The sequence below is a fragment of the Protopterus annectens genome, chromosome 3.part0, assembly GCF_019279795.1.
Source record: "Protopterus annectens isolate FY-2018-M chromosome 3.part0, PAN1.0, whole genome shotgun sequence".
Lineage (NCBI taxonomy): Eukaryota > Metazoa > Chordata > Ceratodontiformes > Protopteridae > Protopterus > Protopterus annectens.
In genome coordinates, this window is record NC_056731.1 from 1,126,946,968 (window position 1) to 1,126,961,888 (window position 14,921).

At 46.1% G+C, this 14,921-nt stretch overlaps 1 protein-coding gene across 2 annotated transcripts in view; it reads left to right on the forward strand.

Moving 5' to 3' along the window:
• The window catches only part of NPC1 (NPC intracellular cholesterol transporter 1), a 1,151,083-nt gene that overhangs the window by 926,346 nt on the left and 209,816 nt on the right, over positions 1–14,921 (forward strand). For both annotated transcript variants that reach the window (XM_044065361.1, XM_044065360.1), the window contains exon 19: positions 2,418–2,533. In XM_044065361.1, coding sequence (XP_043921296.1) covers positions 2,418–2,533 — 116 coding nt within the window. The remainder of the gene's footprint in view (positions 1–2,417; positions 2,534–14,921) is intronic.

Sequence of the window (14,921 nt, forward strand, 5' to 3'; positions counted from 1 at the left end):
TCTAATGATGTATTTCCTGTTTTGAATCTTCAGTATTTTCTTGTTCATTTTGGGAGCACAAGATTCTGTGTTCTATTAGGATCCACTCTCCTTATGGTTCACTGCAGGATCTTTGGTCTTCTGAGGAAGAGGCTGTCGTTGCTTATCTGAGAAACACTGGAGACCTTTTTTGACTTTTCAAAAGTCTCCTAATTTTGTTTGATAATCAGTTTGTGAGGTTTGTTGTGATGGAGATTTTCTGAAAGTGCATGGAGTGTCTGGTTCATTTCAGTAAATCTAATGTCTGATCATACAGTGCATGTAAAACTAGTTAGTGGTAGCTCACACAGGATAAAGCGCTCGATTTTTTACTAACAGTCTTGACAGAACAGTGCCACTGACTATTGCCTTGCAAGCCACACTTGGCTTTGTGTTAGTATGGTGGCAGTAGCAGTGGTACAGTGGCTCTTTTTGTTGGAACTGAAGGGATTGTAGCATGACTAATATATACCCTTTCTTGGTCTGGCATAAGTCTAGTACTGTTTGCTGGTGAGCTGTGTGAAACTGTTTTATTTATTTTCTGATTTAAAGTTCATATTATTGCAGTTTATCTTTACTTAACCTGAGCTGTTCTTGTGTACCCATTTCTGCTTTTTAAGATTTAATTTTCCAATTTCTCACTGCAGTTTTGTAACCTGAATTGATGGTAGGTTACACAATTGCAGTTTACTTAAGATAAGTTACCAGGAGCAAGGCTATATATTTTTATTTGAATAATAACCTTGTGCAAGTACTAAAACATTACCAAAAAGATCAGAATACTGTAAAGCTGTAAACTAATGTAGTCAATTTTGCCAGTTTCATACCATGGATTTTGAAGTTTGTGGCAAGCTAAAATGGAAGGATGTAAAGTCAGGTTATATCTATTCACGGAAAAAGATTTAAATATCAGAGTGTCTAACCAGAAAAATAAGTACTTAAATGGAACATAATAAAATAAATTGTAAATCCTTGCAGAAATGTATACATGTTTATTTGCTAAATGGTGGAGGAGCAAGATGATGGTGTTCTCTCCAAGGCCTGAGCTGGTTAGAGATTGTTGCACTGGACAGTCAGATATGAGGGGGGATTGTTAAGGGATTGAGTGCCAGAATTCCTCATTAGTGGGAAAGCTGTAGACCAGGTACCCCAAGTTTACTACCCGTTTGTGGATGTAGGCAGATAATAAATACTAAATTGATACTGTGTGTGTTTGTGTTTTGGGGAGGAAATCTGTCCATTTTATGTTTGGAAGTGTAGTGCAACATATGATTCCAGTGCATGCTTAGATTTGGTGTTCTTGGAGTTTAAATATCTCTCTAATAACAGTGTGTCATATTTGCTGTTTTCCATCTCTTACCTGTGCTGGTGACACAAGCCTTGTAGCTCATATTGTCTTCCTTCCTGGGGGGGAGGCACATCTGCTTTGCTCACACTGTAGAGCACTGTGTGACTCGAAGGGGAATTAATAAGTGAGTGGGGGCCATTTGGGTCCACAAATGAGAAATGGAGAAGCTGCAAAAAGATATACAAAAACAGTAAAATGTTTAACAACAGATAAAAGATGTTTTTAACAAATAGGATCTCAGTGCTTCTTCAAATTCTACATAAGTAGGTATCTTTTTACATGAGGCAGGCCACTTCACAGAAGTGAAGTATAAAAAAGGTAGAAGACCTGGGCCTGGATAGCCGCAGTCTAACTCTTTCTGATAATAGTCCGTCTCTAGCTGAAACAAATTTTGTAGGTATAAGAGTACTAGATGCAGTACGCATTTCAGGTGGTTAATGTTGGTCATCCAAAGGATAATCAGGGCAATGGTAAAATCGATCCACTAATGCACTGCCAGGCTGTGCATTTTGTGTCATGCGGGTGCATGTTAAAGTTTCTGGGCCATCAGGTCTGTACCAGCTGCAGATTTCAAAGGTTTGCCCCATGCTTGCATTAAGTACAGGTTGCAGTAATTTATTCAGGAAGGCACAGAAGTGTAACAGAAAAAAGACCATTTGGAAAGACTGCTTGTTTTAAAGCAGGCAGTGGTCCTAAAATGAAATGAGAGCTGGTAACAACAGAAGTTTAATTTTTAAAGCACCAGTTCCTTATTATTGAATGTGTCCTAATTTTCATACTCATAGGGCAGAGTTCATCTTATGGTTCCCAAGCATTAGGTCAAAGGAGGTAAGGACATTCCATGTCACTCATCACCTTTGTGATCAGATCTCCCACCAGTATCTCAGTTTTGTCTGCATTTGATCTCTGTTTTTGAGTGAGGCAGGGTTAACCACAGAGATCATGATCCAGTGTCAGTTTCTTGATTAGATGACTGATTAGAAATAGAGGGTTTTGCAGTTATTATTCTTGCACCCACAGTCCTAATGTTGTGTTGTGATGTCTATTTTAGCACGAGAATTGGTTATTCACCATCATCCTGGATTGACGATTATTTTGATTGGGTCAAACCACAGTCAACCTGCTGTAGAGTTTACAACACCACTGGGCAGTTTTGCAATGCTTCGGGTAAGTCTCTGTGCTTCAGTTACCTCCTTATTCCTGCCCAGTTTTCAAAGTTCATATTGCTCTACGTTTTTTTAGACACTTGGCAGTGTAAACACTAGTTCTAAGTTATTTGGTCATTTTGGCTAATGTTGATGTTAACACCTCAACTTCATGTAAACATGGGAAAAAAGGGAGTTGATTTTTTTTTTATAAAAAATCTTTATTAAATTATAACTAGGACGATGGCACAGATATACATATATTAAGGGAATTGATGGTTAATCTTAATTACCATAGCAGTTATATTCTTGAATTTGTGAGTCCTTCACACTTTATTTTGACAGTGGCTCTAAGTAAAGCACAAATAATGTGGAATGAGGACACCCCTTCCTTTTTCTCTATTCAAACTCAGCTCATCAGAGGGTAACCCTGTCACCTTAATTTTTGCTGTCAGCCTTTCCTATATCCTCCTATTTAATCCTATTTTGTGTTGAGGAACACTGATTATGCCATTTCCCTACTCTTAAAATCCCAGCCGACTCTATGGAATACTTACTCTGCATCAAAACCCACCAACAACAGTAGTATTTTCTTATATTCTGCTTCCCTTGATCATCATTGTTCTGTTAATGTTGTCAAATGTTTCTTCCCCACAAAACTACATTGATCCACATGTATCAATTTTAACAATACCTTTTCCATTCTGTTAGTAAATGTGGACATACACACTATATAGCCATGTTTTAAAATTGAAAAGGATCTATATGAAGCTGGCTCTAAAGGAACTTTATCCTCTTATATTGCTGCACAATGTTGATTACAGATTTTACATAGTTATCTTTTTGAATAGTTTTTCAAGTTGCAGACATACAAGAATTTACACAACAAAACTTGGTGCCTACCACTGCGTTCTAAGTACAGACATCAGTCGAACACATGGCTTCAGATTTCAGAGCATCTGTCTGAAGATAACCCTTTAACTGAAGGAACTGCTTTAAAGATTCAATTGCAGCACAGAAGTTAGTGCTAGAGTCCCCAAAACTATCTACGTCAGTATTCTTACCACCTGTAAATGGGGAGAAAGGGTCCCCCCTTCTTAATATGTGGCTATTGTCTGAGCATTAGGATTAACAAATATGTGAAATTAATTTTGGTTCTGAATTCTAACCCTGCAGATGATGGTTCTCCAAACCCCTGATTCCTCCACTCCTTTAGCCCTTTGAAGACTCTCTCAAAGTAGAGATGCAGCCCTAGTTATAATTGACAGTCAGAGCAAGTTTCCTCCCGTAAAAAGAAAGTGCCTGTTTGTCAAGAAGAAAGCATAACCAGTCGTTAGTCTGTTTTTTGACTGTTATTCTGACTTATAACACATCTGAACATACTGACGAATACTAGTTATGAAGAAACGGAATGCATCAAGCCCCATATGTTTTCCACAGCTGTATACAGACTTCACTTTTGCAAAACTGGAGGTTAAATACAGCATGCTAACGTACTAAAGGCATTAAACCTGTGTAACTCTGTGATGTTAAGTTGTCAATCTCGCCTTCATTCTTGCTGGATGGGTTCGGAGCCGATCCTCGGCTCCGACTCGGCACTTGCTAAGCTCGAGAGCTAATTTTACCAGCTCGAGGCAACCCTATATCCCAAGATGCAAGGCGGAGACTACCCAGATCTCGTTTGCCGCTTCGCTAACGAGGTGCCTTTTTTTACCAGCTCCAGGTAAGTTTCTGAATAATAAGACTTTAGTCTCACCCCTTTAATTTTCATAACTATAGTTGTTTTTTGTTAACCTTAACGCTTACTTTAGCCCTATTCCCGTTAGTGTTCCCTTTTTTTCGATTTATTTATCCCCTTTCCCTAGGTTGGGCCTTAGGCCTTCCCTTTCCTAAATTTTTCCTGTCAGGGATTGTTTGTGTCTGACTGTGTTGTATCCCTGTTTAGTTTAAATTTTTGGATTGGGTGTTTTTTGTGTGTGTGTGTTGGTGTTTTGTTTTTGACAGCTGTGTCGAGGAAACACAAGTTATGTCAAAGGACACAAAGGTCTCAGGCTTCAAGAAGTGTGACTCGTGCTGTCAGAAGATGTCTCTGACAGACGGTCACACTTCTTGTGTTTACTGCCTGGGACCTTTGCACCTGCAGGACTCTTGTGCTATCTGTCATGCCTTCAGCCCAAGAGTCCTGCAGGAGCGCAGAAATAAACTGATATTGAGGGGCTTATTAAAGCCTGAGAGCTCCCCGACTAAGTTGGCGCCGGGGAAGCCCTCGAAACCTATCAAGCCTTTGGCTGAAAGTTCCAAGCCGTCGGCTACTGGTTTATCTTCACCAGTGTCGAGATCGGCTCCGGCCGGAGCCGATCCTTCCATTATAGCAGTCACAGTATCGGCTCCATCCGGCGCCGATACTGCCCAATCTTGGACATTCAGTGTCGGCTCCGGCTGGAGCCGACATATCCTCTGCTCCTTTGGCTCCATCGATCTCTAAAAAGAGATCTCGATCCCCCTCATTAGAGTCGATACATTCGGCTCCGAGATCACCCTTGCTCTCGGAGCGGAGCCATCGGAGCCGTTCTTCTCGGTCGTCCAGGCTGTCTGATCACGACCTCGAGAGAGTGGTGAGTAGACTATTAAAGTCTCAGGCATTGGCCCAAATGCTCCATAGGCCCGTCTCAACAGACGGTAGCTATTTCACATCCACCAAACATTCCTCCTTCGACTCTCTTGCAGAGCTCGTAGCCGGAGCTCCTCGGAACCGTGACCGTTGTAGCTTCGGAGCCGATACCACCCCTGTCGGCTCCATCGTCCTCTGCTCCGATTTCCTCCTTGAGGCCTTCATTGGAGGGATCCGGGCTTCTGGTCTCTCTCATCGGCTCCGAGGGGGCTAGTGGCATCGGACCCTTGTCCGACCCCGTTCTCCCTCTCGGGGCTTCGGCGTTGGTGAGCTCAGCCCCATCTGCCTCGGAGCTTTCCCTCTCGGTGAGGCCTGGAGTTCCTATCTCTTCGGAGCGGGAACCTTCTGGTCTCTCTGATGGGGGAGCCTTCGAGGTGATGAGGAGTGTACTAGCCCCTGGGCTTAGTCAACGGACAGTTCCATCAGCTCCTCCCACTACAGTGCCTGCTGACGTCTCTTCCCACTCTCTTGCTCCCGGACCCAGAGATCCAACGCCTCAGGTTTCCCCATTGGGAATATCTTCCTCTTCCGAGGCTTCTCCTGATCCGTCAGGTGAACCACCGCGTAAGAGGACATGTAAGAGGAAACATCTAGACTCCCCCGAGTCTATTACATCTGATACTGACCTGGATGAGTCGGAGGGATCCCCAAGGTCCTCCTCTGAGGATGTCTCTTTCTCAGACATCCTTGAACTCCTTAAGCAGAGGGGGAACTGGCCCTCCCTTAATCCTTCCGAGGACGAGTCAGTATACCTGGAGGCGTTCGGATCTCGACCCTCCACCTCCTGGGTGTCTCCGCCTTTCGACCCTCTTATGGATGTAGTGGCTCGGAAGGCGTGGATGGCTCCGGATTCGGTGGAACCTATTCTTAGGAGGCCTTCTAAATTCATTACGGCCCCACCAGATAGACAATATTTGACAAAGGGTGTCCCAGTTGATGCCATGGTGGTGGCTGCTGCCACCAAGAAGGAACTAGCTGATCCTTCAGTACCTGTCCATCCTCCTAACAAGGATTCTAGGACTATGGACAGGTACGGCAAGCAGATTTTTTTCTTCAGCGACTTTTGCCATGAGATCGCTGAACTACCTGTGCCACTTCACCCGCCTTCAAAGAGATGTTCTTAAAGAGTTGGGAGAAGTTTTACAGGATCCGTCAGCTGTTGGGTCTCAGGATAAGATTAGCTCACAGCTAGGAATCCTTAACTCCATTGTTAACTCCTCTATGCGGCTCATTTCTTATGCAGCCAATGGAGCGAGTAGGGCCGCAGGCACAGGAGTGGCTTTAAGGCGTCAGTCCTGGATGCGGCTTTGTAATTTTGCAGACCCCCTTCAAGGCGTCCTTCACAAACTCCCCTTTTGATGGTTCAACCTTGTTTGGACCTCAAGTGAAAGACACTTTGACTAGATGCGAACAAGATGGCAAGACTCTCTCTGCCGTAGGAGTCCGTTTCTCCACCCCTTCAAGACCTTACCCCAAAGGACAGAAGGGAGGGAAGATGTGGTTCCGCAAATCTCAAGGAGTCACGCCTGACGCACGAAGTCAGTTTACCCCCAGAGGCAAAGGGGGTAACAATAATAGATGCCACCCTAGGGGCAGAGGGGGTCCATAGAATCAGGGTAGCAGAGAGCCTCTTTCTGACAAACCCTTCCAGCATCCCTGAGATGTTGCCCGATTGTCCACCTTCGGAGGCAGTCGGGGGAAGATTATCGCTGTACCCAATAGCCTGGCTTTCCCTTTCTCAAGACAAATGGGTACAGTCTATTATATCCGAGGGTTACAAAATTCCCTTTATTCAAACTCCAATTCAGCAAAAGGGAACCCTTCCATACGTTCCACCCGGTCTAAGGGAACTAGCAGTACTAGAAATATCAAAACTGCTAGCAAAAAGAGCCATCCAGCCAGTCCCAGCGGACCAGATAGGATCCGGAATCTACTCAAGGTTCTTTTTAGTTCCAAAAAAGACAGGGGACTGGAGACCAATATTAGATCTGAGCAAACTGAACAAGTTTGTAAAGAAATCAAGATTCCGGATGGTCACGCTTCAGTCCATTCTACCCTTTCTGGGCAAGGACAATTGGATGTGCTCGATAGATCTTCAGGATGCGTACTATCACATAAATATTCACAGATGCTCCAGAAGATTTCACCCCTTTCGGCTGGGGACCAGTCACTTCCAATTCAGGGCCCTGCCCTTTGGACTCACTACAGCCCCCAGAGTGTTCACCAAATGTATGGCAGCAGTTACGGCTCACCTGAGACGTCAAGGATTCCAGGTGTTTCCATATCTAGACGACTGGCTCCTCACTGCCACCACCAGGCATCAACTTCTCCAAGCCAGGGATTACACCATTCACATTTGCAGAGGGCTAGGGATTTCTATAAATTTCGAAAAATCTGCCTTGTCAATCTATTACTTTTATAGGCGCAAAATTGGACACCGTACAACTTTCAGCAAATTTAACAGACCAAAGGATCTTGGACATTCAAAGTCACGTCCAGGTGATTCTTCTCAGCAACAAAATTCAGGCCAGATTTGCTCTGAAAGTATTGGGTCTTATGGCGGCCGCCATAACACTTCTTCCCTTTGCCTGCTTTTACATGCGTCTTCTACAATGGATGCTATTCGCCCAATGGTCTTTTCAACAACTTCCCATGCGTCACAAGATCACAATAACTCCAACTTGCAAAAGGCATCTGACCTGGTGGATGTCGTCCCCTCAAGTCCATCAGGGCAGACCCCTTGTTCCTCCTGCCCTGGTTGCCACGGTTACATCGGACGCCTCCCTGATCGGGTGGGGGGGGCATTATCAGGGCAGAATGGTCCATGGCACTTGGCAACCTTTCGAATACCATCTGCACATAAATGTCCTGGAGATGAGAGCGGTGCTTTTAACGTTGCAAGCCCTCAACGACTCTCTTCCCCTGGGAACTACTGCAGTCCAAACGGACAATATGTCTGTAGTGTGGTATTGCAACAAACAGGGTGGAACCAAGTCCTATCCACTGTGTCGAGAGGCTGTCAGACTTTGGCAATGGGCAATCTCTTCTCAGCGGTTTCTGATAGCAACGCATATTACCGGGAAATCCAACATCATAGCGGACAGATTGAGCAGAGCTGTTCTCATGCCTCACGAGTGGTCTCTCAAACAGTCAGTGACGGAAGAGATTTTTCAGAAGTGGGGCCTTCCTTGCTGCGACCTTTTCGCTACACCTCAAAACAGCAAATGCCCAGACTGTTTCTCTCTCTTTCCCCTTCCAGGCCATCCCCCCAGAGATGCTCTAACCCAAGATTGGCCCTGGGGACTTCTTTATGCCTTTCCCCCCTTTCCGCTGATACCTCAACTAATTCAGAAAGCAACCGCCTTGAGAGCCAAGTTGATTCTCATTGCCCCTTATTGGCCTCGACAGATATGGTTTCCGTTCCTACATCGTTATCTCTTGGTACAGCCATGGCATCTGGACCCGGTTCCAGATCTTCTGACCCACCAGTCGGGGCAGCTGCACCAATCCATACCTTCTCTCAACCTCTCACTGCTTGGTTGCTCCACTTCCATCCTTAGCCAGGCTTCCTATGATTTCTAATCCTGTCCGGGATATCCTAGTAGCTTCCCTAAAATCTTCTTCCAGAAAGATTTACACTAGTAAATGGCGACATTTCTCCTTCTGGGCAAAAGCTAGGAACATACACCCCTATACTGCTCCGATTCATTCGGTCTTGGACTTCCTAGCAGAGATTTTTCATTCAGGATCCTCTTCCTCCCCAGTAAAAGTTCAGCTGGCAGCCATTTTGAATTTTCATATAGGCCTTTTGGACCACAACATTGTCACATAAACTTTGCAAGGCATTCCTTCGAGGTATCTTTTTACTTAAAGCTCCGATTAGAGACCCCCCACCACAGTGGGATCTAAATTTAATTTTAACATCCTTGATTCTTCCCCCTTTCGAACCTGCGTCTGCCTGTTCTTTGAAATTTCTTTCCTGGAAGACACTTTTTCTAGTTGCCATTACTTCCGCCAGGAGAGTATCTGAGCTTCATGCTCTCTGTCTTCCACAAAGATAGGGTATCTCTAAGGACTAATTCGTCTTTCTTACCAAAAGTGGCATCGCAGACCAACTTAAATCAATCCATTGATCTTCCAGTGTTTTTCCTGAATTATTCTGATAGAGCGGAACAAAAGTTACATTGTCTTTATGTTCACCGCCAGCTCAGATATTATCTGGATAAAACTAAACCTTTTAGGAAATCTGATCAACTGTTTCTATCCTATGCAGAGAACAGGAAAGGCCTTCCAGTTTCCAAGGTGACTTTATCTAGATGGCTGTCTTCTGTGATTACTTACATTTATCAGCTCAGAGGCAAAGAGTTGATTTCTAAGCCAAAAGCCCATTCTACTAGAGCTCTAGCTACATCGACAGCTTTTCAAGCTAGACTTCCAATAGACACTATTTGTGCAGCAGCCACATGGGCCTCTCCTCATACCTTTGTTTCACATTACAAATTAGACTTGGCCTCCAGAGACGGAGCTAATTTTGGTTCCATCGTTCTCAAGAGTCTGTTCCATTGAACCACCCAGGATAGAGGTGCTAGGGACACGGTCCCATCCAGCAAGAATGAAGGTGAGATTGACAACTTAACATTAAGAAGTTATGTACCTACCATAACGTTCCATGTGAGTTGTCTTCTCTCGCCTTCTTTCTTGCGTCCTGCCCTCCATCCCCCTAGCCTGGTCAGACCGAGAAGATTATGCCTCTTCTATTAAGAGGTTTTATTCCTTTTCTAGCTATTCAGCTTCTAGTGTCACTAGATTAGCTTGATCCTTTCTAGAGGATTATGATGTTATTTAGTATTGTTACTTTTTCTTCCTTCTCTACAGTTGGAAGAATATATTACTATTTCCTTAGCTACCAAATGAGATCTGGGTAGTCTCCGCCTTGCACCATGGGATATAGGGTTGCCTCGAGCTGGTAAAATTAGCTCTCGAGCTTAGCAAGTGCCGAGTCGGAGCAGAGGATCGGCTCCGAACCCATCCAGCAAGAAAGAAGGCGAGAGAAGACAACTAACATGGAACGTTATGGTAGGTACATAACTTTTAGTTATGTACTTACCATAACTTTAGATGTTTGGGATCCATCTCGCCTACATTCAGTACTGATGGGCTCGGAGCCGATCCCTCGGCTCCGACTCGGCACGCTATGCTATAGAGCGAGGCCTCTTATTGGCTGAGCTATTTCTTATCCCAGGATGCACCACCACTAATCCCCCAGATCTTGTTTGTCCGTATTCATGCACACACACACAACTTGTTTATATAACATTGCCAGATGTTTCAAGATGAAACAACAGGATTCGGACCTTCTGATTTCCTCTGATCTCCAAGGAAGGGGGGAGGCGGGAGTTAGAATGTAGTGAGATGGATCCCAAACATCTAAAGTTATGGTAAGTACATAACTAAAAGATGTTATGTGATCCTATCTCGCCTACATTCAGTACTGATGGGACAGCGTCCCTAGCACCTAAATCCTGGGTGGCTCACTGGAAAACACTCCTGAGCACTGTGGAACCAAATGAAGCTCGTCCTCTAGATGCCACATCCAATTTGTAATGAGAAATGAAAGTGTGCGGGGAAGACCACGTAGCCGCAGCACAAATGTCACTAATGGCAAGCTTAGAATGGAATGCTATTGAGGTAGCCATAGCTCTTGTAGAATGAGCTTTGACAGAGGTGGTAAGCTCTATATTAGAAGAAGAATAAGCTTGAGTAATACAGTCCCTGATCCATTTGGCAATAGTGACCTTTGTGACGGGTTTGCCCAATTTATTGTCTGAAAAGGATACAAACAACTGATCTGTTTTCCTCGTTTGTTTGGTCCTATCTAAATAAAAACGTAATTGCCTGTGGACATCTAATGTGTGGAATATGTATTCCACTTTGTTAGAATACTTCGGAAAGAAGACTGGAAGTTCTAATGACTGTTGTAGGCAGAAACTGGAACAAACTTTAGGGACGAATGATGGATTTGGCCTGAGAGATACTCTATCTTTGTGAAAAACCAAGTACGGAGGTTTTACAGACAAAGCTTGAAGCTCTGAAACCCTTCTGGCAGAAGTAATCGCCACCAGAAAGGCAGTTTTCCACGATAGAAATTTTAAATCACATGTTGCTGCCGGTTCGAAGGGGGAGGAAGTTAAGGCGCGTAACACCACATCGAGATCCCATGGAGGAGCAGGATGAGAAATCGGAGGTCTTAAAAGCGCAGCACCTTTCAAGAAGGTCTTACATAATCTGTTGCTCATTAAAGGTGGGTTTATAGATTCGTGAAAATTGGAAATAGCTGCCAATTAAACCTTAATGGTTGATACTGAAGAGCCTTGATTGAAAAGAGAGGTTAGAAATTTCAGTACTTCTGATACGGGTATAGTGATGGGATCCAGACCCCGGAGTTGAGCCCAAATAGCAAATCTTTTCCATTTGCTAGAATACAACTTCTTTGTAGCAGACTTGTGGGCCGAGGATAAAATGTGTACAACTTCCGGGTCCAAGGTATGATTCCTGACTATAGTCGGAAGAGGAGGAGCCAAGCCGTCAATTTTAAGGTGTGTAGGGACTGGTGGAAAAGTCCCAACTGATGAACCAATAAGTCTGGGATCTGATCCAGGAACCATGGACCTTCCAGTGCATATTTCCGAAGATAGGGGAACCATACCTGACCAGGCCAGTAAGGAGCAACTAAGATCATTTTGCTCCCCAAGAGAGACGCGTTTTGGATCACTCTGGGAAGGAGAGGAACTGGAGGAAAAGCATACAGCAAGCCGGTGGGCCACGGACGGGCTAGTGCCATCCATAGGGCTCTTCCCCGGAGCCGGGATGAGGGAGAAGAACTTTTTGCACTTCGCATTTAGCGGAGTCGCGAAGAGGTCGCAACACGGAACTCCCCATTTGCTGAAAATCTGATTTGCAACTGTAATGTTCAGAGACCACTCGTGTGGAGAGAGGATAGTTCTGCTCAGTCTGTCGGCTATCACATTGGACTTGCCCGGGATATGAGTCGCCACTAGAAAGCGTTTGGTCGACACTGCCCATTCCCAAACTCTCATGGCCTCTCTGCAAAGGGGGTAGGATCTGGTCCCTCCCTGTTTGTTCAGGTACCAGACAACTGACATGTTGTCGGAGTGAACGGCAATTACGCCCTGAGGAAGGTAATCGTGAAGGGCTTGAAGGGACAGAAGCACCGCTCTCATTTCTAGGATGTTGATATGAAGTAGGGTCTCTTCCGAATGCCATTTGCCTTGGACTGACCTGCCCAGGGAATGCCCCCCCCCACCCCAACTGGGAGGCGTCCGTAGTTAAAGTGGCCACAGGAGGAGGTAGAACAAAGGGTCGTCCCTGATCCAGATTGGAGGGCACCAGCCACCAGCGAAGGTCCCGTTTGCAGGTTTCCGTGATCCATATGAGGTGACTGAGAGGGAGATCCTGAAAGGACCACTGAGTTGAAAGAAGCCACTGGAGAATTCTCATGTGCAACCTTGCTAGGGGAACTAGAAGAACCGTGGTGGACATGGATCCCAATAGCTGCAGGACCATCCTGGCAGGGGCTTTGGATCTGGGAAGTAAGGCTCGAACTTGAGCCTGTATGGTTTGTATCCTGTCTGTAGGTAGATAGACCCGCATTCGGTTCGAGTCTATCTCTACTCCAATTAATCTTATTCGTTGAGATGGCAGCAGCACAGACTTTGGCCAATTGAAGGTGATTCCAAGGGAATTGCCCAGTGATATCGTGGCTTGTAGGCTCCGCAATAGTAGATGCTTGGAGGTGGCAGTTAGGAGCCAGTCGTCTAGATACGGAAACACCTGGAATCCTAGACTTCTCAGGTGAGCAGTCACGACCACCAAACATTTGGTGAACACCCTGGGGGCTGTGGTGAGACTAAAGGGCAGCGCGCGGAACTGAAAATGACTGCCTCCTAGGCTGAAGCGCAGGTGTCTCCTGGACGCTTGATGTACCATGATATGGTAATAAGCGTCCTTGAGATCTATGGAGCACATCCAAACACCTTTCTCCAGCAGTGGGAGAATGGATTGTAGGGTGACCATTCGGAACTTGGACTTTTTGACTGAACGGTTTAGAATGCTGAGATCCAAAATGGGCCTCAAGTCCCCGGTCTTTTTTGGCACCAAAAAGAATCTTGAGTAAGTCCCTAATCCGATCTGGTCTGCGGGGACCGGTTGGATGACTCCTTTTTGCAGCAGCTTTGAAACTTCTGAGGCTGCAGTTTCCCGTTGACTGGGTGGCAGGTCCGGGATTTTTTTGGACTGAGGTGGAGAGTGAGGAAAAGGAATGGCGTAACCTCCGGCGATAATTCGAAGCACCCATCGGTCCTGAGTGATACCTTCCCAGGCTTTTAGGTGCCTCGAAAAATGACCCCCGACTGGCTCCGGAGCTGCACAGTCGGGCAATCCCTCAGGGACTGTGAAAGGCTGAAAAGCCACGAAAGGACTCGTGGTCTCCAGTGTTGCGAGGGCCTCTGCCGCCTCTGGGACGGCGTCTTCCAGAAGAATTTCCCCCTACCCTGCCTCTAGAAGGGGGATCGTCCTGCTGTGAGGGGTAAGACTTCTGAGATCTACGGAACCACATTTTCCCTCCTCTTTTAGCCTTGGGGTAAGGCCGAAGGGAGTGGAAAATCGTGCCCTGGCAGTCAAAGTCTTACCTTCTTGCTCGCAGCGGTCAGTGTGTCCTTTACCTTGGGTCCAAACAAAGAAGACCCATCAAAGGGGCGCGGCAAAGGAAGACTTAAAGGCCTCCGCGAGAATGACACAGGCGGAGCCAGGCTTGCCTCCGTAGAGCAATGCCTGTACCGCGCTCTACCCCTTCGGCCGCATAAGAAATGAGCCTCATGGACGAGTTTGATATGGACGACAGCGTAGCCAGCTGAGAGCCAACCGTCTGGGCCAGCTGCTCAGGCAGGTTACCCAAGAGGGTATCGGAAAGTTCTTTAATCAGATCCCTCTGAAATCTGGTAAAGTGCGTGAGATAGTTCAAGGACCTTAATGTAAAGGCCGCTGAACTTAGGGTGCGCTTACCGTACCGATCCATGCTCCTAGACTCCTTATTAGGAGGATGGACGGACGTCAAAGCCTCTGCTACATCTTGCTGGGTAGCAGATGCCACCACCAAAGCATCTACAGCCACACCTTTCGTCAGAAATTCTTTTTCCGGGGGGTGCTGACAGGAACTTATTAGGACGAGCAGGCACCGGTTCCACAGAGTCTGGGTGTTCCCACGCCTTGACAGATCAAATCCAAGAGCTCGTCGAAGGCGGAGACACCCAGGAGGCGGAGGGCTGAGCCCCGAAGGCCTTAAGGAACACCGACTCATCAGCAGAAGGGGGTTTGGATTGCCAGCCGCCTCGTTGTTTAAGGGCTTCCAGGATGTCTGCAAAGGAGACATCATCTGAGGACGACTTAAGGGACCCCTCTGCATCATCGAGATCAGTGTCTGATGTAAGAGACTCATCAGGGGAGTCAACGTGCTTCCTCTTGCACAATCTTTTCCTGGGGGGTTCCTCCGAAGAAGCTTCAGAGGGACCTTCAGGGGGGGGGGACCCCCAGTGGGGGTAACCTCAGGCCCCGGGGCTCCGCTGTCTAAGGACAGGGGGACTGCCAAAGACCCAGTCTCAGTGTGCAGGGAAGGAGCTGGGGAGACCGTGGAGGTAGCCAAGGAAGATTTGGCTAACACACT